The sequence below is a fragment of the Psammomys obesus genome, unplaced genomic scaffold (genome assembly GCF_907164565.1).
Source record: "Psammomys obesus unplaced genomic scaffold, mPsaObe1.curated_primary_1811, whole genome shotgun sequence".
Lineage (NCBI taxonomy): Eukaryota > Metazoa > Chordata > Mammalia > Rodentia > Muridae > Psammomys > Psammomys obesus.
Window position 1 is genome coordinate 1933145 of NW_026590062.1, and position 27747 is coordinate 1960891.

The 27747-nt window shown below is 46.7% G+C and overlaps 3 protein-coding genes across 6 annotated transcripts in view; 1 reads left to right on the forward strand and 2 right to left on the reverse strand.

Annotated features, from left to right (window-relative positions):
- On the reverse strand, positions 1-5812 carry Srrd (SRR1 domain containing). 3 transcript variants are annotated; one of them, XM_055606178.1, is made up of 7 exons: positions 5374-5809; positions 3626-3666; positions 2372-2595; positions 2200-2298; positions 1007-1161; positions 636-681; positions 1-338 (listed from the first exon to the last, which is right to left on the reverse strand). In XM_055606178.1, exons 1-7 carry the CDS (start codon positions 5607-5609, stop codon positions 132-134), a joined length of 1008 nt encoding a protein of 335 aa, XP_055462153.1. In that variant the 5' UTR covers positions 5610-5809; the 3' UTR covers positions 1-131. The 3 variants fall into 3 exon arrangements, with proteins under 3 accessions (XP_055462153.1, XP_055462155.1, XP_055462152.1); XM_055606180.1 differs by having other exon boundaries at positions 257-681; positions 5455-5812; XM_055606177.1 differs by having other exon boundaries at positions 257-681; positions 5374-5811.
- Positions 5600-27747, forward strand: part of Hps4 (HPS4 biogenesis of lysosomal organelles complex 3 subunit 2) — a 40404-nt gene continuing 18256 nt past the window's right edge. Inside the window, exons 1-5 of one of the 2 annotated variants that reach the window (XM_055606174.1) lie at positions 5600-5669; positions 6356-6470; positions 6901-7345; positions 8754-8844; positions 10809-10952. In XM_055606174.1, coding sequence (XP_055462149.1) covers positions 7305-7345; positions 8754-8844; positions 10809-10952 — 276 coding nt within the window. In that variant the 5' untranslated portion in view covers positions 5600-5669; positions 6356-6470; positions 6901-7304. Of the gene's footprint in view, positions 5670-6355; positions 6471-6900; positions 7346-8753; positions 8845-10808; positions 10953-24405; positions 24517-27747 lie in introns of those variants that run through there. The other variant, XM_055606175.1, reaches the window with a different exon arrangement.
- Positions 23024-24283, reverse strand: LOC129675980 (coiled-coil domain-containing protein 121-like). Its single transcript, XM_055606176.1, has one exon. The coding sequence runs from the start codon at positions 24281-24283 to the stop codon at positions 23024-23026; it is 1260 nt and encodes a 419-aa protein (XP_055462151.1).

Here is a 27747-nt window from a genome sequence, read left to right on the forward strand (position 1 = left end):
TCATAATAAATGTCTCTATCTGGGAGACCAGGCCACCGGGGCAGGACATGGTAACGCCACCAGTTGGCTTGGCAGAGAGGCTGGTGTGGTCTGCACTGTGGCCTCCAGCCCAGGTGGCAAGTACTGCCCTGTTACACGGGCTGAGCACAGTCTGTGGGTTTCCTGATGATCTCCAGGTCCTCACAGTTGTGGTAGTCAGGCTCCTCCCGAGATGCCCACAGGTCCCTAGGCAGTCCCTCCAGCTTCTGTAGTGGGAACCAGTGCACAGACGTGTCGTTAAAGGTGTCAGCGTACCGGGGGTTCTGAGGCAGTGGGGACTCCTCCAGGCCTTTCAGAATCTGAGCAGAGAGGTCCAGACACAGGCATTAGGTATGACCCCACTCTCTCGGCTTATTTTCTGTTCACCTGGGCACCCCATTTTCCTTTTGAAAAATAAGAAATGGAGGTTTGTATTTCAAGCTTTTCAGCCCCGAGGGCAATGGGAATGCTGGACTCACCTTGAGGATGAAAGGGTTTGGGTACAGACTAGGAGAGGCACCAGCTGGTTCCAGGGGAGCCCCCTCCCAGTATGTATGCTCATTAACATGGGCGGGTACTATGGCCTTGCACCCCCACCTGGCTATCTTGTCAGATACCTTTGCAATGTAGGGATAATTTTCCTGCAGAATCCTTGTCAACAACCTAGAAATAAAATATATATTTACACAACTAGGAAGTGTATGGGTGATTTTGTTTTTCAACTTTTGAGAGGTAGAAAAACAAGCTGCATGCAGCACTGAGGGCTGCACAGAGGGAACCCAGGAAGCAGCTCCTGGGGAGGTCAGCACAGGCAGGCACTGTGAAGCAGGTCAAGTGTGGTCTGCACTTTAAAAAGCGTGGCAGCTCAAACACTGTGTTCTCAGTAGGGGGGATTACTTGCAGATTCCACAAGTGCTTTAAGCTGGACCCGGTTCCTATGGGAAAGCCTTTCTGCCTGCGGATGGGTCTGGCAGTCCCATTGGGTTACCTTTCCTGGAGGCCTTGGAAGCTGTTCCCAATGATGAGCACCCTAGAGAGAGCGTCTGCGGACCAGTTGCTCCACAGCAGGTTGTTGTACAGAGCTGTACCACAGTGTGGCATGTAGAAGACAGTGGGCTGGCCCTGGACACTGCACTTCCCTTCCTGTGGAATTGATAGCAGAATGCGTGCTGAGGAGCTGAGTGCAAAGCCTCGCTCTCTCGTGGCACGGCTATGTTAGTGTACGGTTATGCGTGACTAAAGGAGTCGTCCAGAGGAACCCAAGCTGACTAAATGCAGGTATTCCGTGTGGTGACTATCCCCATGACCTGTGTTCTACATCTTCCAGGCATCCTTTCTCACTGCCAAGCCTCATCACAATGGGGTCACAGTGCCCTCTTCTAACAGCTGCTTGGCCATGCCCTCTGGTCCTCTCCTTGTAGTTTTCCATGTCAGGCATGAGCCCATGGTAGTTCCCTGTGGCTGCCTGTGGTCTTGGGCAGGGCCTGCTCGTGGCTCTCTGTGCACAGGCTAACCTTGCTGCTGTCCTTGCTCCCTCAGGTTACAGGTCTCCTCAGGCCTCTGCATCTGCTCTTCTCTGCAAAGCTAGCACTCACAAGGCTGGTCTGCAGCTGGTGTTGTAGGGTCTCACCACTGCCCAAAGCAGCAGGATCATGAGGCTGAGGCCATCCTGGGCCACAAAGACCCTGTAAAACAACCCAGGAGGGGCGGGGTAAAGGTGCTCGCCACCTGATCGTGCCATTCCAACCTGAGTTATTCCCAGCGTTCACAAAGAACCCAGATAGGACCTACAAGGTTCGACCTGTATGTTTTGTTGATAATTTTTTTGTGTGTTTACATGTGTTGTTCACATGCCCGCGCACCATGTGCATGCCTGATGCCTACCGGGGCCAGGTGTTTTGGAACTGGAGTTACAGATGGTTATGAGACTCCACATGGGAACATTCCTCTGGAAGAGTGCTTTTAACAGATGAGCCATCCTCCCAGGCCCTGGACTTAAGGGTTTGCAAACCTAACACATTAGTTCATGGTGCTGATTCAAGGTTTCATGGTGGGTTTAACAGTCCAAAATGGAAGTGACTCTGGGCTTCCCTGGGCTCCAGGAAGGCCAGCGAGGCACTGAATCATAGAAAGCTGGCCACGGGCAGAGGTGGGTGGTCTGGAGGAGCTGAGAGCACCTACCTCATTCTCGCTCAGCACAGTCACACCGAGGGAGGAGAGCACCGAAACCTCAGTTTGGCTAAACAGAGGGTCATAGGCCCAGCAGTGGCTTCTGGGGATCTGGAAGGTAAGAGGGCTGCTTTAGTCCCAGGCACACCGCTACCATATGCCATGCGAGACAGACAAAGCTCACCTGGCACTTCTCCAGAAAGAGAAGCATAAACGCGAGCTGGGTCCGAGCGGTCACACAGGAGGCAAAGTTCCCAAGGCCATAGCACACACACTTGACAGGGAAGGTGCTCGTGGCCAGGGGCTCTTCTGACCCATAGGGTGATAGGTCAAGGCACAGTCTTCCGAAAGCTTCTGTTAGCACCTGTAGTTGCTCCAGCTGCTTTCTAAGACACTCGGCAACTGTTTCTGAAAGACCATTACCCCAACTGTGGTCAGAGCACATGCTATTCCCAGGAGCGAGGCTGTGAAAGCAGGGCAACAGGCCTCAACACCCAGAGCAAAACTGCCTGAGATCTGTGTTCTGGCTTCCAACGGCTGGATCCTGAACTCTATTGCCCCAAACCTAAGAGCGTGTTAAAAGGTTTTATCTAAAGCCACGTGCCTGAGAGGTCTCTCCTGACTGACAGGAAGCACTTGAAAGGAGTGCAGGGTGCAGATGGCCTCCACAAGGGCAACTGGGTGGCTAGGTTTAAAACCACTGTCCACCCAACCTCCTGGCCCTTTTAGGTTACTGTCACACACACACACACACACACACACACACACACACACCCCAAAAAACAAAACAAAACAAAAAACAAAGGAGCCATGTGTTCCAACAATAAACAAGCTGTTTTTGTTCACCAATGTGGCAAAGCCATCTTTGTACAGGTTTCCCTGGTGGCAAAAGGCTGAGAAACTGTCTATGTCCTTGCTGGGAAGAGAACCCTAAAATGTTTTGGATAGTAGCTTGATGCTGCCTTTCACTTAACAATCTGAATCTGGCCTGGTGACTGCAGCCTGCAGGTGAAACTCAACTGAAAGATTACAACAGGAGCCTTTGATACAAAGTGTAAACAGTAAACAGGATCTGTCCATTCCCAAGTACCATGCTGAACATACTATATTGAGGACGTAGCTGCAAGGGGAGGGTCTACACTGTAATGTAAAGGAAAATGCAGGATAGACATGAAGTTTAGCTATCCTGACAGTGATTAACAGCATTTACTGCTCTCATATAGAAATATGAGAGCCAAGCACATACCACCTCACTTAATTCCCCAAACACTGCATGATGTATGCATTACCATCTCTACTGCAGATTTAGTAAGTGCCAAAGACACAGCTGTGAGGAAGGTAGTTGGAACCCAGCACAAATAAAAAGTCTTTCCATGAAGAATGTCCTTTGCCCATCTTCAGGCAGGTCCTCCTCCTTCCACTCCCACGTGATACTCACCCAGTGCTGAACTGCAGAAATCAGAGATCCGAAGGTCCTCCCTATTGAGAAGAAATGGCGTGGTCATCTCTCTTCTCTAAGGCTCTTAACCCTGACCGTGAACCAGCCCTTATTGAATGACACACCCATGGCCTAGATGTAGACAGCTGGGATCAAAAGGACCTCCGTCAAGAGATTTCCCAGGGATGGTCTGGGTCTGTTCGGCCTCTTTGACCTGGCAGAGATGCAGCTGCCTAAACACTATGAAGCCCTCAGACTTAGCCTTTCTGATGTGGGTGTCCTTCTCTCAAGACTGGAGAGTAGCAGGAGGGCCTAAACGAGTTCTTCTGCAGAAACTCAACAGGCAGCTTGCCCACTATAGATAATTCTAAAGGGAAAGTCCAAGGGTCTGGTCTTTATTCACATCAGCTGGTTTCCACTGCCTATGGCAAAACCATCAACAGTGAACTAAAATATGCCAGAGGCAGTGTTGGGGGGGGGGGGGGAACAGAGAGGAGAAGAACTGCCCCAGGAGGCCTACATTCTTCCAGGGAAAAGAGACCCTAATGCATTAAAGTACTTCTTAAATCCTAGGTAGTCTAGATCAGATTCTCTGCTCAGGGAGTCAGCAAGGATGCTGGGAGAAGCAGGGGCCTCTGGGAGATTCTGAAGCAGCTGAGAAAGCAGCAACTATCTGATAAGTGCCTTGAGAGTTCAGGCCCCAGGCACCTTCATCTCACTGATCTTTAGAGATCTTAGAGGAACTGTTTGCTTCTGTCCAGCCCCTCAGCCACACAGCCAGTAATTCCTTCCTGTTCAGAGATAACTTCTGGGTCACCACTACTTTTTGAGTATAACTTGGCCCCCTTATCATAACCTTCCTGATCCACCTGAAATACTACCAAAATTTGTGACTTAGTCCTCCAAGAGGACAACTAGAAAGGCAAGTACACGACATAAGCCTGTGTGTGTGCCCTATTAGAAGACACAGACCGAGCTGTGGGGAAATGGAAGTAAGGTAGAAGGGTCCAGTATAATGGAGGTGGAAGCATGGCCTTGATATCACCAAGGCCTGGTTTGGAAACAATGACCTTTGTATGTCTGAGTGCCCAAGATCTTAATGAGGCTGGAAGTAGGGAGGAAGTATGGAGGATGCCCAAGTCTGCACACAGCTGCTGCTCAGTAAACTACGGCTGCCAACATTGACAACTGTGTTCACGCTGCAACCTCGGTTTACAATACTGATAATAACTACTGCAGGGTGTGGCTCACACCTGCAATCCCCGCATTAGGAGAAAGAGGCAGACTCTCCTCCAGTTCCAGGCCTGCTGCGCTAGCCTAAGCTATAGTACGAGATCCTGTCTCTCAAACTCAAAACCGGACTCACAAACTGAGTTTGATCATTCTGACCCATGCAGTGAAAGGAGTGGTCCTCTGAGCTCCACACATGCGCCATGACACACGCACCCTCAACCTCTAATAAATAAAACGAAAACCAAGCAAGTAAAGAAAACAATCAACACTGGGCCTAACATCAACAGTGAATCCCGGCCCTGGAAGTTTACCAGGCGCCAGGAAGTGCTTTACGGTTACAACACTGTCAAACGAAGGCGCAGAATGACAAGCTGCTGTAACCGCAGTAACGCGAACAGCAGCTTTACCGAAAGCTTGCTACAGTGCAACCCGCCTGGAGCTCAGCCTTCCCCAGAGGGTGGGCACAGCCGCTTGGGGAGACTGAGGCTGGAGTGGCCTCTAGGCGCTGCACTCACTCGGCCTCCCGCAGGCGGCGCAGCACAGCCTCGCCGTCTGCCTCCGGCTCGGCCTGGGGCCCGCGAGCCTGGCCCTCGTACCGCCGCGGCCGCCTCCCGGGTGCGCGCTTCCTTCGCGGGGCCACCGCGTTCCAGTGCTCCAAAGACGGCTCGACTGCCGCCATGCCCCTGACGTCACCACTGCGCGCCAGGGCGGCCGCCATGTTGACGTCACAGGCTCGCCGAGAATACGCCATCGCCAAGCCCCTGGTGGGGGGAGGTGGGGCCGCGCGTGATCGCGGGGCTGCTGGGCGCAGGTATCGATGCTGTCACGCGGGCTGGCGGGCGGGCGTGAGATCCGGGCTTTCGGGCCGCAGCTTCCCGGCTCCTCACCCATCGAGGCCACTTCCTACGTCTCCCTTCCGGCGCGCGCCGGACCATCCTCTTGCTGTCACCTGTCTGGCTGCCATGAGGCAGGTCCTACCCACTAGATGGTCACTGACTTCATCTAGACCTTTGAGAACTAGCTGCTAGGTCCTTGGACCAGGCCTCTGCGAATGGGAGGTGTGGGTTCCAGGAACTGAGATGTCCCTGCACAGACGCCCTGTGCACCCTCTGGAACGAGGTGTCTGTAGCTGAGATGACAGATATTTAGGCCATCTCTGGTTCTTGGCGGTTCTCCCTCAGGCACTTCCTTCTTTCTAAGGGATTTTACTTGCTTTTGAAAGAGGGTCCTACTTTGTAGCCTTCGTTGGCCTGGAATTCAGCAATCTGCCTCCCTCTACCTCCCCAGGGCTGGGATTAAAGGCCTGAGGAATCATGCCTGGCTCCCTCCCTAAGAGACATTAACACACTGTATTTCCACAGAATTGTGGCAAAGCTTTAGAGACTGTGTTCCCGACGGAATTAGCCGGAAGTGTGGGACTACAACTATTGATGAAAATGACCGAAGTTGAAAGGTTGTCAAGAGGAAAGATTAAACCGTTTTTGTGTTTCCTCCTAGTTTTATCTACACGGTGAAATATTACTGTCAGGAGACCTCAGCATCATGGACAGTAATTTTAATGCCTTGAACAACCTGTCTCTGGACAGTTTCCTCGGGGGAGCCAAGGATTAGAGTAAGTGAGGCCAGGGTCCTTTCTGACTGGGTATTTCATGATACCCTGAATTGTCTTCCACCTGATGGGAGTTTGAAATGAAGGGCACTCTGAAAGTGCTGGTCTTGCATCCTAAAAAGCTATACACATTCTGATTACACTGTTGAGTGCCAGTTCCTTAATTTAGGTTCCACTGTCACTCTAGCAACCATCTGATTTGTGTGGCTCCTTGCACCCAGAACTTTCCACACTTGTTATCTAATTTCCCTTCTCCAAGGCTGACAGTGTTTTCTGCTGAAAAATAAATAAATAAATAAAAGGGCTTTGAAGTCTCTGCTACCCACTTTCTTTTTATTTTGAAACATAGTTTCGAAATCATCTACTTAACTAACCGTGTGAGTCACATGCCTGCATGAGTTTCTGAAAGAATCAACTCTTTGTATTTACTCAGAGCTGAGACACTGGTGTGTGAACTGGAAACTTCGGGCCTTTTGGAGGAACACACTGGATGACTTTGAACTGTAGGTGGAGCTCCCAGAGAGGCGTTGATAGGGGTCCGGTGCAGACAGCCACATGGATACCCCTGAGACAGACCACAAGTCTATGTTACTGTGTTGATCTAGTCCACCTCCAGTCTGTCGCCTCCTTGACTTCTCAGTGGTGCAGAGATACTTCTGGAAATGAACCTGCCCCAAAAGGAAGTTGCATTTTCATACCGAATGAAAAGTAAGCAAGTGGCAGAAACCACCTGACTTGACCACACCTGTCGTCACTGGACTGCGCCACCAGTTGGGGACAGAAAAGTGCTTCTAGGAGGAATACCAGATGAAGAGGATGAGGCCATCTGGAGAGTAAATGGCCACCACCACTCCCCCAGAGACAAAGCCAGCCTCATGGTGAGTGTCAAGGCCTGCCTGAAGCTGCTTCCAGGATCACTTTGAGTGGACTGGAAGCCTCAGCCAGCTGGTCTTTCTGTTCCCCTTAGGGCAACCTCATTAAATGTGGAAGCCATGTCTTTCAAGAGCATATGTGTTTGAACCTTGAAAGTTTTGGGCTGGATATAGCCCAGTGGTTAAGTGTTCACCTAGCATTTGAGTGGCCCTGGGTTCAATCCCTGGTACAGCAAAAATAATCAAATCCCAGAAACACCTTGCAAACTCCACCTCAGGTACTGCAGGTAGATGATTGGGATGGTGTAGCCTGTCTTGATCTCCTGGGTGTGTCTGTGTCGTGGAGGGGCAGGATGGCTGCAGCTGAGGTCTGGCCAGTCTGGCTCCTAAGGCTGTTGTGTAATGTCTCCCTCGTGGAGAGGTGACAGTGAAGGGTGGGGCTTAGCTAGACTCAGCAGCCCCAGTAACCGATTATAAATGGAGCCATTCCAAATCACGCTTGAGGTATAGTGCATGTAGAGGAGCAGTCGTGATTTCAGAGTGTGGGAGAGGATGGGTGGTGCAGGGTGGGCTTTGAACCTTCACAGGCATTTTGATCACCATCTAAGCTGTGGTCAGTTGCACATTGGACCCTGGAGCTTGAAAAAGTGGATGATGTTGGGACAGGTTTCTGTCATGAGGAGGGAGAAGGGGGGCGTTCAGGGGAAGGCCTTGTGTCCTGCAAGACTGGCTCCATGACAGCGTGTGTCCATTTTGTGGGCTGCTTTGGCCTGGTTGGTGTGCTCTGTCTAGTTCATCTTGGGCAGCCAGGTGATGCCAGCCTCAGAGATAGAGTCTTCCGAAGCCACCCATCCTGGCTGAGCTGTAGTCCCAGAATATGGGAAGAAGGCAACACTGTGTAGTTTGAGGATTCTGGAAGGGCGGGAGGAAGCAAGACTGAGCTGCTGGTAAGGTTTTGAGGGTCAGAGAGGAGTCTGGTGCTTTTCTGTCCATTTCAAAGGCTCTGTCTTCCTTTTAGGGGTGTGACTGCTGCAGGTCCTCCACACACATTACATGAGTCCACGAGTTCTTGGGAGAAGGGCCTTTCCACCAGCATGCTGGGGAGAAGTGCAGTGGAGATAACCTCAGTTTACTTTGTTACCGGAACCTGGAGAGACAGCAGGAAAGCATGTAGGCAGTGTGATTGTGCAGCCGCACTGGGAGATCTGGGCCCTGAAGCAGCGGCTGATGGCTGGGCACTGGCGTATCTGCGGTCTCCCTGGGTTACTCTTGCAGTGGGTTTATCTGCTTGTGGCTACCGGACTCTTCCTGGCAGCTGAGCACCGAGGCCTCCCAGAGCCAGGAGCAAGAAAGTGTCATGAACTTGTCATTGTCACCAACAGGGACCCATGGCTCCCTTCTGTTCTCTTGTCAGGTGGAACTACTTTTTTCTGTATGATGGTTCCAAGGTAAAGGGAGAAGGAGATCCAACCAGAGCTGGTATCTGCTACTTCTATCCCTCCCAGGTAAGCAGGGGCTGTTGTGTGTGTGGCCTCTTTGAAGACATGTTGGAGATTATGCTCGGGCCATGTGCATGCTCTGCTCTCTCCCCAGCCTCTGTTTACTTATGGTTGAAGTTTGGAGCCAAGCTCTCTCAGAGTTCCCAGCCTCCATGGCAGCTGAGCTGACAGGCCCATGCCACCAGTCAGTACTCTTTGTCTTTAGTTCCCAAACAGCTCAGGCCTCCTCTCTTGCTAGTTCCGCCCAGCTCTGCCAGCTGTCTGTCTCCTCCTGTTTTCAGGTCTTTGATCAGCTAATTTCAAAAGCGTTTATTTACACAGAAAAGTAGAGACTATTCCAAACTCCTCCATACTGTTTGTAGCATCGGCACCTGTGAACGCTGCCTACATCCCTCTTCTTCTTCTTCCTAGAGAAATTTAAAGCGAGTTCTAGATATTGTGCCATTTCACCCACCAGTGTTTCTTACCGTCACACCGGACAGACGTGACCATGAGTGACAGCACTTCTTTAGTTCAGGAGCTGCAGCTAGACTCTAATTGTTGCCATTTCTTTGGCATTACCCTACCAGATTGCCTCTCCCACTCTTTTCCTCCCCCAAGTCAGGACCCTAATAACACCCTGCTTGCTTAGTCTGTGCCAAGTCCCATTTTTAATAACAGGCCTCACACACCAGCCATCCTGTATTCTTGTTCCCTCAGATTACTGAGCTGCCACATTAGCCTGCCCCGTTCTGGGATCACCTCCTTATGGTGACACCAAGTGACATCTTCTGTTCACAGATTTCACTTTCCATTTGTAGCAAGCTCTGGATATCTGATGAGTTTCAAGGTCCATTCCGTGAGGCAGGATGTCATCATGGGCGGCAGGTGTTCCCGTGGGTCAGGGAATGTGTGTGGCCTCCCATGTGCTGAAGCCCTGCTTTGTCCTCTGCGCTTGATGTGGGGTCCTCTAACAGCCTGCCACCCAGCAACCTGACTCACAAGTCACCATAAGGAGGTGATCCTTATGGTGGCTCCACCATGCACTCTCCATTGTTGGTTTTCTTGTATGGTGGGGAGATGTTTGGAGATAGTATCTTGCCTTACAACCCTGGCTGCTCTTGACTCTATTTTATTTTATGCATCTGAGTGTTTTGTCTACATATATATGTGTACTTGGTACCCCTGGAGGGCAGAAGAGGGTGTCATCTCCTGGGACTGGATGGTTATAGGAAGTTATGAGCCATCATGTGGAGACTGGGAAGCAAACGTCAGTCCTCTGCAAGTACTCTAAAATGATGATCCATCTCTGTAGTCCCTGGCCTTGAACTTTGGGTTCTCTTGTGTCAGTGGGATAATAGGCATAAACCACCAGCCCAGCTGTTACTGGAGAGATGGCTCAGAGGTTAAGAACACTGGCTGCTCTTCCAGAGATCCTGAACTCAATTCTCAGCAACCACAAGGTGGCTCACAACCATCTATAATGAGATCTGGTGCCCTCTTCTGGCATGCAGGTACACATGCAGACAGAACATTGTATAGATAATAAATAAATAAATCTTTGAAAGAAAGAAGAAAGAACTATAAAAGCTGGGCCAGAGGTAACCAGCAGGCAGGGCAGTGTCAAATGGATCCCTGAGTTTAAGGCCAGCTAGGTCTATGTAATGTGAGTTCCAGGACAGCCAGGTCTACACAATAAGGCACTGCCTCAACAGCAACAGCACACACTTCTGGTCAGATGGCTCAGCAGGTCAAAGCATAAGCCTCAATTAAATCTCTGGAACTCATAATGGAAGAGAAAATTAGCTTCCAAAAACTTCTCCACACAGGTGTGGTGCATATGCCCAACTCACACATGAGCACACACACAAATGCATACAATGGGAATTTTTTAAAAATTAAAAACATAAAAACTATTCTCAGCCCATGAAAATGGGGAGCAGATGCTGGTCTGTGTAGAACAATCAGGTTGAACTTTGCTTCTCCCACAGACCCTGTTAGACCAGCAGGAGCTGCTCTGTGGTCAGCTTGCTGGAGTCGTCCGCTGCCTGTGGGACCTTTCTGGCACCCCTCCCACACTCATCCGTCTGCGGAAGCTCAAGTTTGCCATCAGGGTGGATGGGGACTATCTGTGGGTAAGTCTGAAGGGACAGAGCTGGTATTGGACTGTTGTGGTGACAACGTGAGCTCTCCCCCTGACTGCAGCTGCTCCTCAGACTGCAGTGCCCTCCCAACACTGCTGTGAGGCAAGGGCGAGTGAAGAATTTTAATCCGGCAACAGGGCTGCTCTGATCACACCCAAAGACCTTCTAGGTCTGTGTGTGATTCAGCTGGAATGCAGACACACCCTTAGTATACACCTTTAATCCCAAACAATGAAGGTAAAGTTAGTTGATGGAATAGGATATACTCAGCTCTCAGGAGGAGCTAGAGGAAAGAGAAGCTACTTAAAAGAGAGCAGCAGAGAGAGAGAAGAGAGGCAGTTTTACTGGGACAGTTGTATAGAGACAGATTGCCAAGAGACAACAAGCTAGACACAGGTGAAGATAGAATGAGCCAGAGAATGAGAAGGAGCCACAGAGTAGAACAGATTGCCAAAGATAGTGTGAGGCCAGGCAGAGGCTGAGAGAAGCCAGTTTGAATCAGTCAGCTTGGCGAGGAGTCTGAGCCAGAACACCTGAGTTGAATTAGCCAACCAGAGTTCAGAAAGAACTAGAAAGTGTGAACTTAAATAAGCAGTAATCTGGGGCTGGAGAGATGGCTCAGAGGTTAGGTGCACTAACTGCTGCTCTTGCAAATGGTCCTGAGTTCAATTCCCAGCAACCACATGGTGGCTCCCAACCATCTATAATGAGATCTGATGCCCCCTTCTGGAGTGCAGGTGTATGTACATGCAGGCAGAACACTGTATATATAATAAATAAATAAATATTTAAAAAAAGAAAAAGCAGTAAGCTTCTGAGAAGACAACTAATTCAGGCAAATAAAAGGTAATTTTGCAGAACTCTGCCAGGGCCTCATGGTGTCAGGCATGTGCTCTGTCCTTGAGCCACACACAATCCTTCAAGTCACTTCAGATATGCCTGCTCTGAACAGGGCAGATTTTTTTTTTGTATCATTTTTACTTATTTGCATTTGCACATGTCTGGTATATACATGCATGTACATGTTCAAGTATGTGTGTATGTATATGTGTGTACATGTACATGTATGTGTATATGGAGACATGGTTAATAGCATGCCTATTACTTTTTCTTAATGAACTACTGTTCTTTGTTTTAATGCTGTCTAGTTAGTGTTATCATCTGTGGCTTTTGCCTTTTGTAGCCTGAGAAACTATTGCCTTCTATTATGGTCTTCAGTTTTTAAAAAAAAAAAAAAGTTGATTGCTTTTGCTTCTAAATTTGTGTCTATAATCCTACCTGTTTTTTTCTTTATGGGTGGTGTGATTGGAGGTCAAGGTTGATTCCCCCCCCCCCCAAATTGGTTATCTAGTATTTCTGCACCATTGCTGAGTTCCCTAAGCACCTGCATCGTAGACAGGTGACTGTGAGCATGGGTGGGTCTGGGTCTGCTTGATGATTCAGCAAGTTCCTCCTGTCATGCTTTCTAGTTTTGTGCAAGTCTTGGGATGAATAGTATCCCTCCTGAATTCAATCCCTTTGCCAGTGGCTCTGGCTAGGGATGCTGTCCTTTTTCATTGCAGTTAGCTTGTGGGTGTGATGGGAAGTCCTGAGTTGGGAGAACAGTCCTGGGGTGGAGGGAAGGGGGACGACATGATGCAAGAGCAAGAGCTGTGTCTCACTGACACAGCAGTAGAGAAGTGGGACCCCAAGCCCTGGGTGAACAGGGTTTTTAAAGGGAAAAACCCAAAAGCAGGGGGTTCATGCCTTGACGTTACGGGATTGGGTAAAATCCATAGGGGTGAGGTGACCTTCTACATAATCAAAATTGCCATTCTTCTAAACTACATCTGGAACATTGGGGAGAACTTTCCCAACCAATTCTCATTGATTATTGCCAGGGATATTATCTCTATTTTCTATCATGTATTTATTTTCTGATATTTCCTGGAGGCTGTTGCTAGGAGAGTTAACTTTGTTTTCTGCCAAGTGTACATTCTGTGATATTTCCTGGTAGGTGAGTTCAGCTCCCGGTCAAGATGGCTCCTCATTTCAAAATGGAGTCACCCAGGCTAACTTAAACTCTTCATTCCCTCCTTTCCTTGTTCATAAAGAAGCCAATCCGGGGCTCTTACAGTCCATGGTCAGATTCAAACTGGTGGTACTGGGTTCTCATTACCATCAACTGTATAGTCCCTAGTCTTTGCCTACTATATCCTAACAACTTGTTAAGCAAGCATGGTCCAAAAATGACCAAAAGCAAAAGATTCTGCCTTTGAGCTGTTATAATTCTGGCTTTGCACATCCAGGATTGCAATACTAGTTCCCACTCCAGTAAGCAGGTCCTGAAGATAATAGCTAATGTCAGAGAGCCCCTTTTGACTTAGCATTTCAGCCTAATAGGTGGGATTTTGGACTGAAGGTCTTTTCTTCTGAATTTGTTTCATTTTTGACAGTAGGACCGTTGGCATCAAGGGGCTAGGAAGGCTGAAATGCCAGTCAAAAGGCTGGGCAACAGGACAGTCCTCAGAGGCGTCTGGTTAGTTGATCCACCTGAAAAGGCAGTGAGCAATCATGTTAGTTTCCAGCAAGTTCAGATCTCAGCTTGCAGTCTTAACCAGGTGAAAATCTGCTGAGACAAATTCAAACTAGAAACAGAAGTTAAAATTTGTCTAATAAATGAGAAAAGTGAGAACTCCCAAAACCAAGGAAGTAATTCATCTGGGGTCCCTTTGAGCTATGTCAGATTCAGGTTTATTGACTTTTTGATTTCCTGAAACTCATATAAATTTTTAGTTTGCAAAAGAAAATATATAAAAAGACTCAGAAAAATAATATATCAACAACATTTTGTGAATAACAGGTAAAACTGCATCCAACGGAATGAGTATCAATTCTTAGCTGTATGTTTTGTAACCTTTATAAACAATTTAAATGTGTCCATGCTCTGAAACTTTCACACTTTAACTGTCAGTACAGCTGTTGGTAATCAGCCATCATGCCATTTCTTGTACACTGGAAAGTTAGGCAGAAGTACATTAACAGCTTTAGTATTAACTTCTGGATGCTTGGACTTTCCTTAACAAAGCAACTAGAAGGAATAGGTTTAAAATATTCCTAAATCATATATCAAAGTCTCAAAAATGGCAGATATTCAAATATACATTTTGGACAGATGTTCCTAGCATAATGAGAAGCATCTCTAAGTCTATTTCCAGAGACAACCAAGAAAAAAATTAAAATCTCAAGCTTGTGACTGGATAATAAGCATTCAGTGTTCCATCAGCTTATCCCAATTTTATTAATCAATATTTTAAAGCTGAATTTCTGAGATTTTATAACAATGTAAATATATCAATAGCAAAGAGGGGGAAGAAATCTGAAATATTATCTTTAAATATTTATTTAGACGCCTTTAATTTTTTATTAACTCTGAAACATTTTCCAAATCTTTAAATAATAATTTTTAAATTTTCATAATCTAAATTTTTATATCCTCAAACTTTGTATAAATTCTATCTTTTTATCCAGCTATTCATCATAAAACATAGACAAATAACATGAAGCCTGTAGGCAAGGCGAACCTGTTTGCCTTTTTAAATATAAGACCTAGTACCTGGTAATTTTTACTAACTAATAAATTAACCAATAAACTAACAATGGATCTAATTATCTGTTCATTAACTGCAAAGCTGCCATTACCTTAGCTTAGCCATCAATGTGATTAGAGACCTGAGAAGGATGAATAAATGTACCAATCCATGTACCAATCAAAATGACAGTGACAACTAGTCAGTCCATCACCTTAGGCAGCTGTCCCTGGCTTCTGTGGTCTCATGGCATCATGAGCAGGAGCAGTCCAGCAACCAGGCACAGAAGATGAGAGACCATTTCTGTGGAAAAAGAAATGAGAAAATGGCCTCACCTTGCCCTTAGCAATGTGAAACATTGACTCTCCAGGTGTCCACAGTTTTGTCCACAGTTTAAGCTGGGCCCTAGGAGTGGGCCAGTTGGGGCAGTCTTGCCCAGTGGTTAGCATACCATAACCCAGAGTCGAATTGTGTCTAGATCTTAAGCTTACACATATTAAAATGCCATATTCATCAGATCTCTGACAAGATTGAGGACCAGCATATCTGAATTATTCATCATCTATCTTTTATTTATCTATTTTAAATTACATCCTATAAAATAGAATGTCGTAATCTCTAATTCTGGCATATTCCTTAGATAAATGTTTTAGAACCATATTTATTTCAAGTAGATGTACATAGGCAAACTTCATAATTACCTGTCCTAAGCTTAACTTTAAAAACATAAATAAAAGACTAGATAAAACTAACTCTTATAACTAACTGCAGTCATTAGCACAGCTTCAAATATCATTCTGAACTAAAATCAAAGCCAAACTTTCAGTCAGATACAATATATGGAAGAACTAGCAAATCTTGCTCATCCTGTCATATTACATTGAGACTGAACAGCAAAAAGGCTTAAAGTACAAATGGAGAACTAACAGCTGGCAACCTTAGCAGAAATGGACAATTCTGGCCATTTTAAACCTATCAGCCAGAAAGAAACAACATTCAATCATTTATATAGGAACTGGCAACCAGGCATATATTTTATATAATAATTAACAATGACTTGACTATAACCCTGTATAACCCTGGGCTAACATGGAGCTGCAATAAAGAACATAAGACATTTTTTTGTTGTTGTTTAAAGATTTATTTATTATTTATTCAACATTCTGCCTGCACACCAGATCTTACTATAGATGGTTGTGAGCCACCATGTGGTTGCTGGGAATTGAACTCAGGACCTTTGGAAGAACAGTGAGTACTGTTAAACTCTGAGCCATCTCTCCAGCTTAACATAAGACATTTTGCATTAAAGAAACATCAGCCTTTTAAATGGAGAGCAACATTTTTTACAGTTTTTTTTTTTCAAATCATATTTGCAGGTGTAAAAAAACAAAGCAAATACAGTCCATATCTTTTATAACATTTTATATACTTTTAGATTAGCATTTTTCCAGTTCCGTTGTTCTGGTTTAACTAAACATTTTTCTTGCTTTTCAGAGCATATAAAAATTTCCATCAAAATTCTTTTCATTATTTTTTATTTGTCATCCCGACATGATACACTGTAAAAACTGCAATTTTCTTAATTGGCTGAAACAGTATGGCTTGGTTTCATTGGGTAAAATTAATAAATACCAAAGTCTTTTGTCTTCCCCCAAAGGATTGAAAAACTATTCCAAGTTTCCTTTTAGTCTGCCCAAGGTCATTGTTTAAAATGCCTGATAAACTTTAAAACATTTCATAGCCTTAAACATATTTTTTTAAACCTGTTTTTGCAATCTCAAACTAAAGTATCCTTTTTAGGAATGAAGTCACAAAGCATAACCTTAATTTTAAAAGTCAAAACCAAATTTTATCAATGCAAACGATTTAATACTATTAAAATCAATACCAAGTGTATTATTTTGATGTCATAAACTTTGGCTGCCAGCAAGAAAATTCTTGTATACAAACACATGGAGGTGCAGTTTTAATATTTTATATAAACAGAATTTCAAATCTTGTTATTTTTATAAATCTGGTCTTTAAGACAGGACAGAATTATGTAATGTCTTAATATACTTAATAATCAGTAATTAGACATCAAGATATATAGAACATAGTAAACTTACATATTCAAAGCAGACAAACAAAACTTATTTTTACTTCTTTTAGTTGTAATTTCAAGGGAGGAACATCTTGCTACCTATTGAATCCAATTTTTATGACCATAGAGGCTTGCAGCTGTTGCCCCTTTAAGAGCTGTCTGCCTGCACAGAAACATTTCTGTGCAGAAGTTTCCATTCCCAAGCAACCCGACTCCAGTAAGACCTCTGCCACCAAAGCCTTGAGTTGGCAGAGACCAAAGCATTGGTAGGGCAAGAGTTTGAATTTAACCTTTAAACATATTTATAATAACTCTTAATTTATAACTAAAGCATACAAAGCATATTAACCATTTAAGATCTATCAAAAACAAACATAAAATAATTATCAACATGGGCTTGAACTGTGGTTGGAACTCCTATAATGTCTGGAACATTTTAAAAATCTGACAATTGTCCCAAGTGGGCTGGTGAGTGAAAAGAACAGTTTCAAAAGGATCAATTAAGTTAACATCTGGTGGCCCATAAGGGAAGAGCCATAGAATCTGCCTCTGATTTTGGAGAGCCTGTGGGAGAAGGATTGTTAGTGGGGGTCAGAAAGGGCTTGATCCAAGGAGGTGGATGAATCACTAGATCCTTCCAAACTACAATATAGGGCACTTGATCTGGGTGCCCACATGCTTTCTGAAAGACTCTATCTCCCACCGCAAGAAAGGTGGGAAGGTGGAAAGTTACTTTTGGCAGCCAGCTCACATTGAAGGTGGGCCATTCCGAGCTGCAAAAAGTCATCATTTTTCCTGAAAGACTAAGCTCTAGTCTTAACTTCCCTAAAATGGTCAGAACCAAGTCAAGGGGTTTGGAAGTAGTCTGTCCCATATCATCAGTCAGTCTTTTAATCAAAAAGAAACCAAAGAAATGAAACAGACAATTTCAACAAACAGTAAATCACACAGAGATGGAGCTGGCTGTCTCAGGCAAAAGCAAAACTAAAGGCAAAAAAATCACAGCTTGTACCCTGGCTAATTTCCTGGGACCAAAACTGAAATCAAAGAAGCAAAAAGAGCTGCAGCTTTGGACACAAGTAGAACCAAGCATTCTCCGATAAACGCAAAACCACAAACAATTAATCGTACACAGAAATGAAGCAGTAGCTTCTGACTCAAAGCCAAGTAATCTCAAGCGAACGCAAAACCACAATTAGTTAATCATATACACAGAAATGAAGCAGTAGCTTCTGGCACAAAACCAAGCAGTAGACAATCACACACAGAGATGAAGTGAAACCAAAAACCTGGCTTGTAAAAACACACACAGAGGCCGTGTAGTCATACTCATGGACCTTCAGATTCTTGCTCAATTTCCCTGCCACAGAAACTCCAGAGCAGTGGGTGGTCCTGACTCACAGACCTTCAGAGTTTCACTCCGGTTTCCCTGCCACAAAGCTCCAGAGCAAAACTGAGGAGGTCAAAAACGTCTTTTGACCCCAGTGGCTGTGGATCCCCAGTACGTCTGTCTACCTTATCCACATCTTGCCACTTCTACAGACACCTCAAGGCCTTTCAGAACAAAGAACAAAAAGTAAAGGCAAACAAACACTTAAAGCAGATGGACAATACAGTAAGACATTTACCCATGGAATGAAGCTCTCCAGGGAGTCCTAGAGGTTCTAGAGGGTTAGGGTTAGGGTTCCCGGTTAGGGAACCAAATGTTGTGCCAGGATCAGAAGACCCTCGGAGACCACCAGGAGACGACTTGATGCAAGAGTAAGAGTGCTTTATTACGAGAGTGATCGCACTTGGGACCCAAGTCTCACTGACATAGCAGTAGAGAAGTGGGACCCTGAGCTCTGGTGAACAGGGTTTTTAAAGGGAAAAACCCAAAAGCAGGGGGTTCATGCCTTGACGTTACGGGATTGGGTAAAATCCATAGGGGTGAGGTGACCTTCTACATAATCACAATTGCCATTCTTTTGAACTACATCTGGAACATTGGGGAGAACTTTTCCAACCAATTCTCATTGATTATTGCCAGGGATATTATCTCTATTTTCTATCAAGTATTTATTTTCTGATATTTCCTGGAGTCTGTTGCTAGGAGAGTTAACTTTGTTTTCTGCCAAGTGTACATTCTGTGATATTTCCTGGTAGGTGAGTTCAGCTCCCGGTCAAGATGGCTTCTCATTTCAAAATGGAGTCACCCAGGCTAACTTAAACTCTTCAACAGAAGGGGTTGGTGTCTGTGGAGATGAGTCTGGCTGCAGTCCTGTCAGCTTAGCTGCAGAGATAGGATAAAATTAACCTCTCATGTCAGCACACACGTTACACTATGGTGTTTTCATGGACAGGTGTCACTTGTTTTCTGCCCCTGTTTTTTATTATCTATGTTTCATCCCCACCTCCCGTAAGTGTTTTTATTGATCAGCATGGTGGTCATACCTATAATCCCAATACTCAGAAGGCAGAGGCAAGTGGATGTCTGTGAGTTCCAGAGCAGCCAGAGCTACAAGTTCAGTTCTCAGCACCCTCATGGTGGCTTAGAACCATCTGTGACTTCAGTTCCAGTGAACCTCACAACCTTTTCTGGCTTCCTCAAATACTAGGCATGCACACAGTATATAGACATACACACAGACAAAACACCCATCCATTTTTAAAAAGTCATAACTTGCACACACACATACACACACACACACACACACACTTACGCACACCTGTGTAAATTTAAATCTAAGATCCTTGGCTGGCTATGACTCAGTGGGTAAGGATGCTTGTCACCAAGCCTCATGACCTGAGTTTGGTAACCAACATACATGTGGTGAAAGTAAAGAACCTACTGTTGCAAATTGTGCTCTGAGCTCCATGTGTGTACTGTGATTACACCTCCTAAAAATGTAAAAAAATAAAAAATAAATCTAAGTTCTCTTATAGAGAATGTATAGTGTTTATCTTTCTAAAATTTTTTTTCTCACTATGGTGATTTCTACCACAGCTCCATTATCATTTATGGGTGCATTGTGTATTGTGTATAACCCCTGGACTTGTGGTTACATTTCCCAAGTGATTGGGAAGATGGTTGATAAGCATGTACCATCATACCTTGCATCACATCTTATAAACTTATAAATCTTATGAACTTATATGGATAGTCACTCACTCATTGTGTGTTCGTGTATGTGTGTGTGTTCGTGTGTGTGCCTACCACACTATACATCCTATGGTGGGTGTCTGTAGGTAAGAAGATAGTAGTTTGCTGGAATTGGTTCCTTCCTTCCACCATATAGATATCTCTCTAGGATGGGAACTCTTATCCTCAGGCTTGGCAGCAGGTACTGTTACTTCCTGAGTCATCCTGCCAGCTCAGCTGTCCTCTTTTGTTAAGGAAGCTGCCTTCTTTAGGAGCTTTGTGAAAACTTAGGTGGCTTTGGTTGTGTTGGTTTGTTGCCAGAACCTCTGTTCTCTTTGATTGATTACCAGGTTTCTTTTTTTGGCAGTGGCTCTGTGGTATAATTTGACAAGTACTGTGACAGGCCTGGCATTACTTCTAGTCAGGGTTGTGGGGTTTTTTGCCATGTAAACTTTAGGATTATTTTTCTGAGTTCTGTGAGGTATGTTGTTTGGTCCTTGATGGGAGTTGTATAGACTCTGTGAATTGCTTCATGACATTTGCTACTTCCACAGTGCAAGTCACCTGGCCCTGAGCGTGAAGGGCCTCCTGTGTTCGTGTGCTTCTTAATCTCAGTTTCCTCCACGTTTTGAAGTTTTCATAGTGGCAGTCTCTCACATCCTTATCTATATTCCTCCACTCCAGATTTTTGTTGGTGGTGGTGTTTTTGTTTTTAAGCTATGAGAACTGGCATTTTTTTCTCTCCTAATTTTTTCTTTCCTAGCAAATTTGTTATTGACGCATAGACAAACACCCGTAGGTTTTGTTGTCTTGCTCCCTCACTGGAAGCATTTATATCAGCTCTAAGCGCTGTCTGGTGCAGCCTGCAAGGTGGTTGAAATGTAGAATCATGTCGTCTACAAGTATGGATGATTTGACTTCTTTATTTCTGTTATGTCCCCTTTTTTCCTTTCTCTTCTGCTCTGGCTAAGACTAGGAGCACTAGATCAAGTGAATGTGGAGAAGTTTGCTGCTTTATTTCCTTCTGAATCTAGCAGTGAGCACCACCTTTCTTACTCTTGGTACACAATCTGTTTGAGCCAATCTGTGGTCCTTTTCAGCGCTTGTATTATGAAGAGATACTGACCTTGTGCTTTTTGTCTTGGGTCTTTCTGTGTTCTCAACTACATTTACACTTAAAATTATTATAGGGTCTTTTGCCTGGTTGAGCCTAGCTTGCATGCTGGGAATGACACCCTCTTGGTCCTGGTATATGAGCTTCTTACTGTTTTCTTCCTTCTCCTCCTCTTCTTCTTTTTCCTCCTTTTCTCATTTGTTTCTCAAGACAGGGTTTCTCTGTGTAGCAGGCTTGGCTATGCTGGAACTCTCTTTGTAGACAAGCTGGCCTCAAACTCACAGAGGTCTACCTGCCTCTGCCTCCCTACTACTGCAACTAAAGGTGTGCTCCAACATGTCCAGCTTTCATTGTGTTCTTGACTTCAGTTTTCCACACCTGACATTTCTGTGTCTATGTTGATGAGAGAGATTAGACTGTCTCTTTCCTTTGCCATGTCCTTATTTGCTTAGATCAGGGAAATGCTGGCTTTGTGTGAAACAGCTGAACAGTATATATTGCTTCGTGTTTCAGAGCTATGGTAGGATTAAAATGAGTGCCACCTGGAGGACATGGTGCCTGCACGTATAGTACAAAATGAAGGATGGAGTGAATGAGCCTGCACACTGCTTAGACCCACGGTTAGCCCCACATCTGAGAAGCAGTGCCAGGAACAGTTCACACCATCCACGTATTCACACAAACCTCCCCAGCTTGTCCAGAATAAATGCTGTGGTGCAAGGAACAAGCTTGCCGTTCTCACGGGCAGGCAGCCTCTCCACCCAGTGCATTCCTGCCGATTGCTGAGCATGTGTGATGAGCTGAGAAAGTGGCATGTCTGGTTCAGCAGATTAGGATTCAGGGCCCTTCTGGCTACTTGGAAATGGTCAGGAATAGGAATCCAGGCCCTTCATCCTGAGACATATGCAAGACAGACAGACAACTGCTTTTAGGAGACTCTGGCTTGGGGTGGTGTGGAACAAACTGGTGGACATGAGAAGGACAGATTGAAATCTCCCTAAAGCTACCACACTGGGCTAAGTCTTCATAAGATTCAGAGACAAGTGCTAGGTGAGGTACTGGGGTCACATGACCTCTCAGTTCTTTGCTGTTCAGTTCAGACCACTAGAAACATTTATATTGGATGGACATGGCACATTGAACAGAAAACACTACATAGGGAATTGAATAGAGATATCAGAGGGGACAGTTGTCCATCAGCTTCAGCTACAAGGATGTGGCCATCTACTGGACCTCCTGTCCTTGCACCACAGGGCCACTGTGTCCCTCCCTCTTAAGCCCTCCAGATGCCCTACGCCCAGCAAGATGGACAGCCAACACTAAAACTGCCATCCACCTTCTCTCCCACTGTCTATGCCCTCTGACCCTTACCTTCATGTTTTATTTAAAATATCCATAAGTAGGCTTTTGTTTTGGGTAATGATAAACAGACTTTTATTTTGAATAATCACACTTAGGTTTTGTTTTTTCAATAACATTGCTAAAGAACAAAACATTTCACATGTAAATTAAATCTGTAAGCCAAAGGTATATCCAGCAATTCATTTCCAGCACAGTTTTAAATGAGATCATTTTATAGCTAAGTAAAGGTTAAAATTCTACAATGTAATACTGAGGCTTTGGGCCTGGAGCAATGCCCAGGACTCAGAGAGTTGGTTGTATTTTGTCACACAGGAGTACACGGCCCAAACGTGGGGCCCCACTCCACATCACGACCCACAGCTCTGCAAAGCAATGCAGCCTCAGCCAGGCACAAATGCAAAGAAGGCAATTCCCCAAATAACAGCCTGCACCCCCCTAAAACTCAGAAGCTACTACTGTGAGATAGGGTGACTGTGTGGAAGGAGTTACAAAATGCACCCTGTTGTCATGAAGTCCACACTAGAGCAGGAATTGAGCACCAGAGTCTACACTGCAACAGGGAACATGAAGGTATAGAGTCTAAAGAGCAAAGCTTCCCGAAAGCTGTGAAACTTGCAGTTAGGGTAGTCCTTCGGGCTGCTGTGGGGGGGCCACGCCTGAGAGACAGTCTAGGCCAGGCCCCCTCTGCCCCTCTGAGAAGCTCAGCCCTCCATTCCCTTGGCACTTCTGTCCTTGCATTGTCTGAAAACATCTTCATTCCTTGTGTAGTGCTCCCAACTTCAGCTCCAGTCTGCTTCCTGGACATGGCAGCCATTACTTTGGATTGGTTTTCGGCCTGGCACCCAGTAGACGGCTCTGTATTGGCTGAGGAGCAGCCTGTGGTTTAGGGGTGCGGCGCTCCCGCTGCTGCAAGCGCTGCCTCCCTCGGGCCAGGGCCTCCAAGTACCAGTGCTGCTCTTTCCACTGTTGTTTTCGCTGTTCTAGCTTCTGCCTTCTGGCCTCCAGCTCAGAGAAATCCTGATCCAGCTGATGGAGCTGTGTCTGCAGCTGCTTACTCTCAGCATACATACCCTTGCAGAAGTCCCTGAAAACATGATTGGCCGTAGTCTCCAAGGCCTTGGCCTTCTTCTTTAGCTTCCTGGTGAGGTTCTCACCCAACTCCAGCAGGTTCAGCTCCTCCATTTGCTTCTCCAAGGCGGCCCTATCCTTCAGGAACTGAAAGTGTCTCTCTCGATCCATGAAGGGAGTGTTAGCTAATATGCTGGCTTCCTCCTTCTCTAAGTCCTGGATCTTTTTGTTCTGGCTCTGCTTTAGTTGTACAACAGGCCTCAGGGCCTTCAGCTTCTTCCTCAAGGTGGCATCCAGCATCCTGTCCTTCAGTAGCTGATTCTTGAGGTTGGCTGTGCGTGAGGAGAAGGTGTTGAGCAGCTCTCGCCTTTTGACTTCTATCTCCTGACACTGCTGGGTGTAGTCTTTCCAGAGGGAGTCATACTTCCTATCACTCTCTTCCTTCTTCTGCTTCAGGTACTCCAGGAGGGGCTTGTGTTCTTCTTCCTCCAGAGATATGGCCGTCTGCGTTTCCCTGATGTCCCTCATCAGTACTGACCGACGGCTCTTAACTGCTTCCATTTCCTGATGCATCTTACTCATGGCCGCCATGGTCTTCCTCCTCATCATCTTCTCCTGCTTTGTCATAGACGCTGGCTTCAGAAAGCTGTTGAAAATGGTCACATGGTGAGCCTCTGAAGGAGGAGTTTGGCGGCCAACAGCAAACCCTCCTTTGAAATCCTGGATTTCACTGGGACTGCTCTGCAGGTCTATGTTGGTGATGCTGACCCCTGAGGAGCAGGTGCTGGCGACAGGGACCAGTTTTTCAGGGGCACTTTGGCCAGTTTGAGGAAGTTCCATCTCTTTTTTCTTCTGGTCCTGGAAAATTAGCTCTGGCCACTTCACTCGGAAGTCGCATGTGGCCTTCTTCCTGGTCAGGCAGGCCCTGCAAGAGGGGTTTTGGTGTTTCAGCACAGTCTCATAATTGCTTGTAGTAAGTGATTTTGGACTAGCAGCCCCACCCATCTGCCTTTGTGGGAAAAGGGTGGCTCTTCCCTGCCTGAGGGGGAAAAGGGTGGTTCCTCCTACCCTTAAGTCCCAAGTATTATAATTCTGGCTTTGAGACTCCATTAAACCTTCCCCTCCAGGGTGCGGGCCTTTGGCCCTCCCAGATCCTGCTACCAGGGGCTCAGAAGCTCAGCACTGTCTCCTGGCTACAGTAGTCCCCTCTGTTCATCCCCTGGGCTTTACAGGCACAGGTAAGCACCTCCCCCACGGTCTCACAGGTGTCGGAGGTACAGGCCTCTCAGCCCAGGCAGAGCAGAATGTGGACTGTTATAGCCTCCTCATTAACCCTTAAGTGGCACATTCCCTGGTGGGCGGGGCTGGATAGAGGCGGGGCTTGTGGGATGGTGGGCGGGGCCTGGGTAGACTGGTTCGGAGCTGTAGGCAACCTTGGAAGAAAACCTGCTGAGTCTTGGCCCCTGTGGCAGGTAGCACCTGGGCTTTCTCAGCCCTGCGCAGGAGACCCTTTGCACTCGCCACCTACACGGCGCGGGCTGAGCAGGAGCCCTGGGAGGGAGGGAAGATGTCGAGGGCCTGGAGGCTCCAGGCTCCTGGCTTCGCTTCGCAGTGTGGAGTTTGGGCGCAGTCTGGGTCTGTTCCTCTGGCTTAGGATGCCCTCGGTGGCCACTGGGTTGCCTGTGGTGCTAGCGTCCTCCTGATGCAATGGCTGGTGTGCGAAGGGTGAGGCTTGCACAGCAAGCTGCCTCAGTTTCCCTGGAAGAGAGAGCCGCCTCAGAATTATGTCCTGTGCAGCCACCTCAGTACCGAAGGTAGTTACAGGTGGAGAAGGCCCAGAGTGTGGAGCGAATGTTCTAGGGAAGGACGCGGAGGAAGACCTCCCACAAACAGAGAAGCTGCAGGAGCAGAGGCCCCAGCATGGCCACTGTCCTGGTGGGCTCTCCCTGCTGTGAAGGACAGCTGAGGAACTTCCTCAGGGAAGAAGGCACTTGGCTTGTGGCAGGGGCAGTTTCAGTGCCTCCTGGCAAGGAGGCCCATGGGAGCAGCAGGAACAGGGAGAGGTGTCACTGTGTCTGGAGCCTTGGGAGAGGCTTCTGGGATAGGACATGCAGAGTTGGTGCCCTTCTCTATGTGCTGCCAGCGACCTCACCTCCTGCCCCTCTCCGGGCTTTTGGGTCTCAGTTCAGCACTGCTGTGTGGCTGCTGTGCTCAGACACAAACGAGGTGCCTGGGAAATGTGAAAAGGGGCGAAGGAAGAGTGAAGGACGAAGAGGAGAAGCAGTGGGGAAAGTAAGGACTCTACAGGCACCTTTAATCCCAGCACTGGGAGGAGGCAGCATAGGCAGGTGGTGGATAGGTCCTGTAAGTTTGAGGCTTGATCTCCAGAGCTACACAGTGAGACCTGGTCGCGGAAGGAAGCAAGGAAGGATGGAAGGAAGAAAGGAAGGAAGGAAGGAAGGAAGGAAGGAAGGAAGGAAGGAAGGAAGGAAAGACGGATAGACCCTGGGATACCATTTTTCTGCAATTGATGCAAGCATGGGCTTGCATTATTAGCCATCTACCTTGGTCGTCAGTGTTAGTGGCAAGGCCTTGTCCTGCTTTGAGATCTTTGTGTCACCCCTTAATAAGGACAATGGTAACAGGCTTGGGCCCAGTTCCTGCATAAGGCACCCACCTCACTGCCCCGCACGCACACAGTGGAGAACTCTGTTGAGACTGAGGAGTAATAAGAAGCAGTTCATGTTTCCCCTGTGAACTGGCAAGCTGTGGTCACCAGGGCCTGGAGAGCAACGGTAAAGTCGTATGGCTTCATCACCTTTGCTCAGCATCTTCTGCATCAAAGACGAGGGAAAGACCATGCCACATCTCCAGCATGGAGCCCCGTGCCCAGCCCAGCACTGCACCACCAAACAGGGTTTTTAATGGGACAGCGAAGCCAGCTGTTACTGTGCATGCTCTGGCTTTACAGCGAGACGCAGACGCAGGAGCCTCTCGTAAAGGTCTCTTCCAGAACCCATATGTATTGATCTTCTTGTTGGGTTTATGGGAGGGTGCAGTGTATCCTGCTCTCATTTGCAGCCTGGGCCTGCCCAGCCCAGCTTCCTAGCCTGTGGCCTGAGAGTGCATGTCTGAAGGAATTCCATGTCCCTGAAAAAGTTGATTGGAGTCTTACTGGATGCTCATACCTGACCGTGTGTGTCTTTCTTTTCTGTCTGCCTGAACCTCAGCTACTGGGACTCATGACTTGGTTGGGATAGAAAAGTGGCAGTACTCTGGAGGCATCTACACAGTGTCCTCTGCTGCTTTCAGGAACAGTCCTCACCCCAGAGCATGGTAACCCTAACCTTAACCCTTGACAGATGCAAATACTCTTCATTGGCTCTGCCAAAGCCCCTTCTGAAGACTGTGTTTTCATCAGTCTGCTGGGATTTGCTTTCAGCATTTCCATTTGGTTTCTTTCAGAATCTTAGTTTCTTTCTGAGTTTTTCTCCACGCCTCCACCTCTCTCATCTGTACTAATGACTGATCTACCCTCCAGAATGGACTGACCTCACCAGCTCCTTACCATCAGGCCACTGATCATTTATTTATTTATTTCCAGAAACTGTTTAATCTGCACCGGGAACTTTTCCCAGCTGAGAATCTGTGCTCAGCAGTCATGGTGGTTGCTCCATTAGGGAGCAAAGAGTGTTTCTCTTTGCAGAGCACTCAGTTTCAGGGATGGTCCTCCTGAGAGGTTTGTTCTGGAGCCACAGGGAGGAGAAACAAACAGCAGCCCTGTGCACAGGACACAAATATTCTCAGAAGAAAGCAGGGTTCCAACATGACCACAAAACCAACAGTGGTAAAGCTGTAGACCGCGCTATGATGTTAGCATGACCGGAACATGAATCATAATGAAAATGTTCAAAACACTGGACAAATGTAAGAAGGAAGAGCTAAAAACTGTGTGTATGTGTCTCTGCGCAGCTGTGTGATGTGGAAGCTTGCTGGAGGTGAGTGTTGTGTTGTTGGGTGTCTTCCTCGGTTGCCTCCACCATCCTTTTTGAGGCAGGGTCTCTTGCTGATCTGAACCCTCCTGAAATGGGTAGGCTGGCTCATCAGTCTGTGATCCTCCAGTCCCCACCTCCCCAGTGCTGGGGTTACTGGCATGCACACCATGGCTACCTTCTCTTTGCTTCATATTAAACTCAGGCCCCTCTTGCACAACCAGTCTTAAAGATCTTAAAGGAAAGCTTGTAAACCTCTGGTGGCTCTTGTGTCTCTGAAGAATGCGGGAGGAAGGCAGAATGCCACTGACTGCAGATGGGAGAGCAGAGAAAACGAAAGGGGCGCAGGAGAAAAAGAAACCAACTATGTTAAAAAAAAAAAAAAAGGAGTCTTTATGCTTTCTTCATGGATAACCATGTACATTCTGCCCCAAGCAAGGTAACATAGTTTCAGCTCTGGTTTGAAGGCATCTAAAT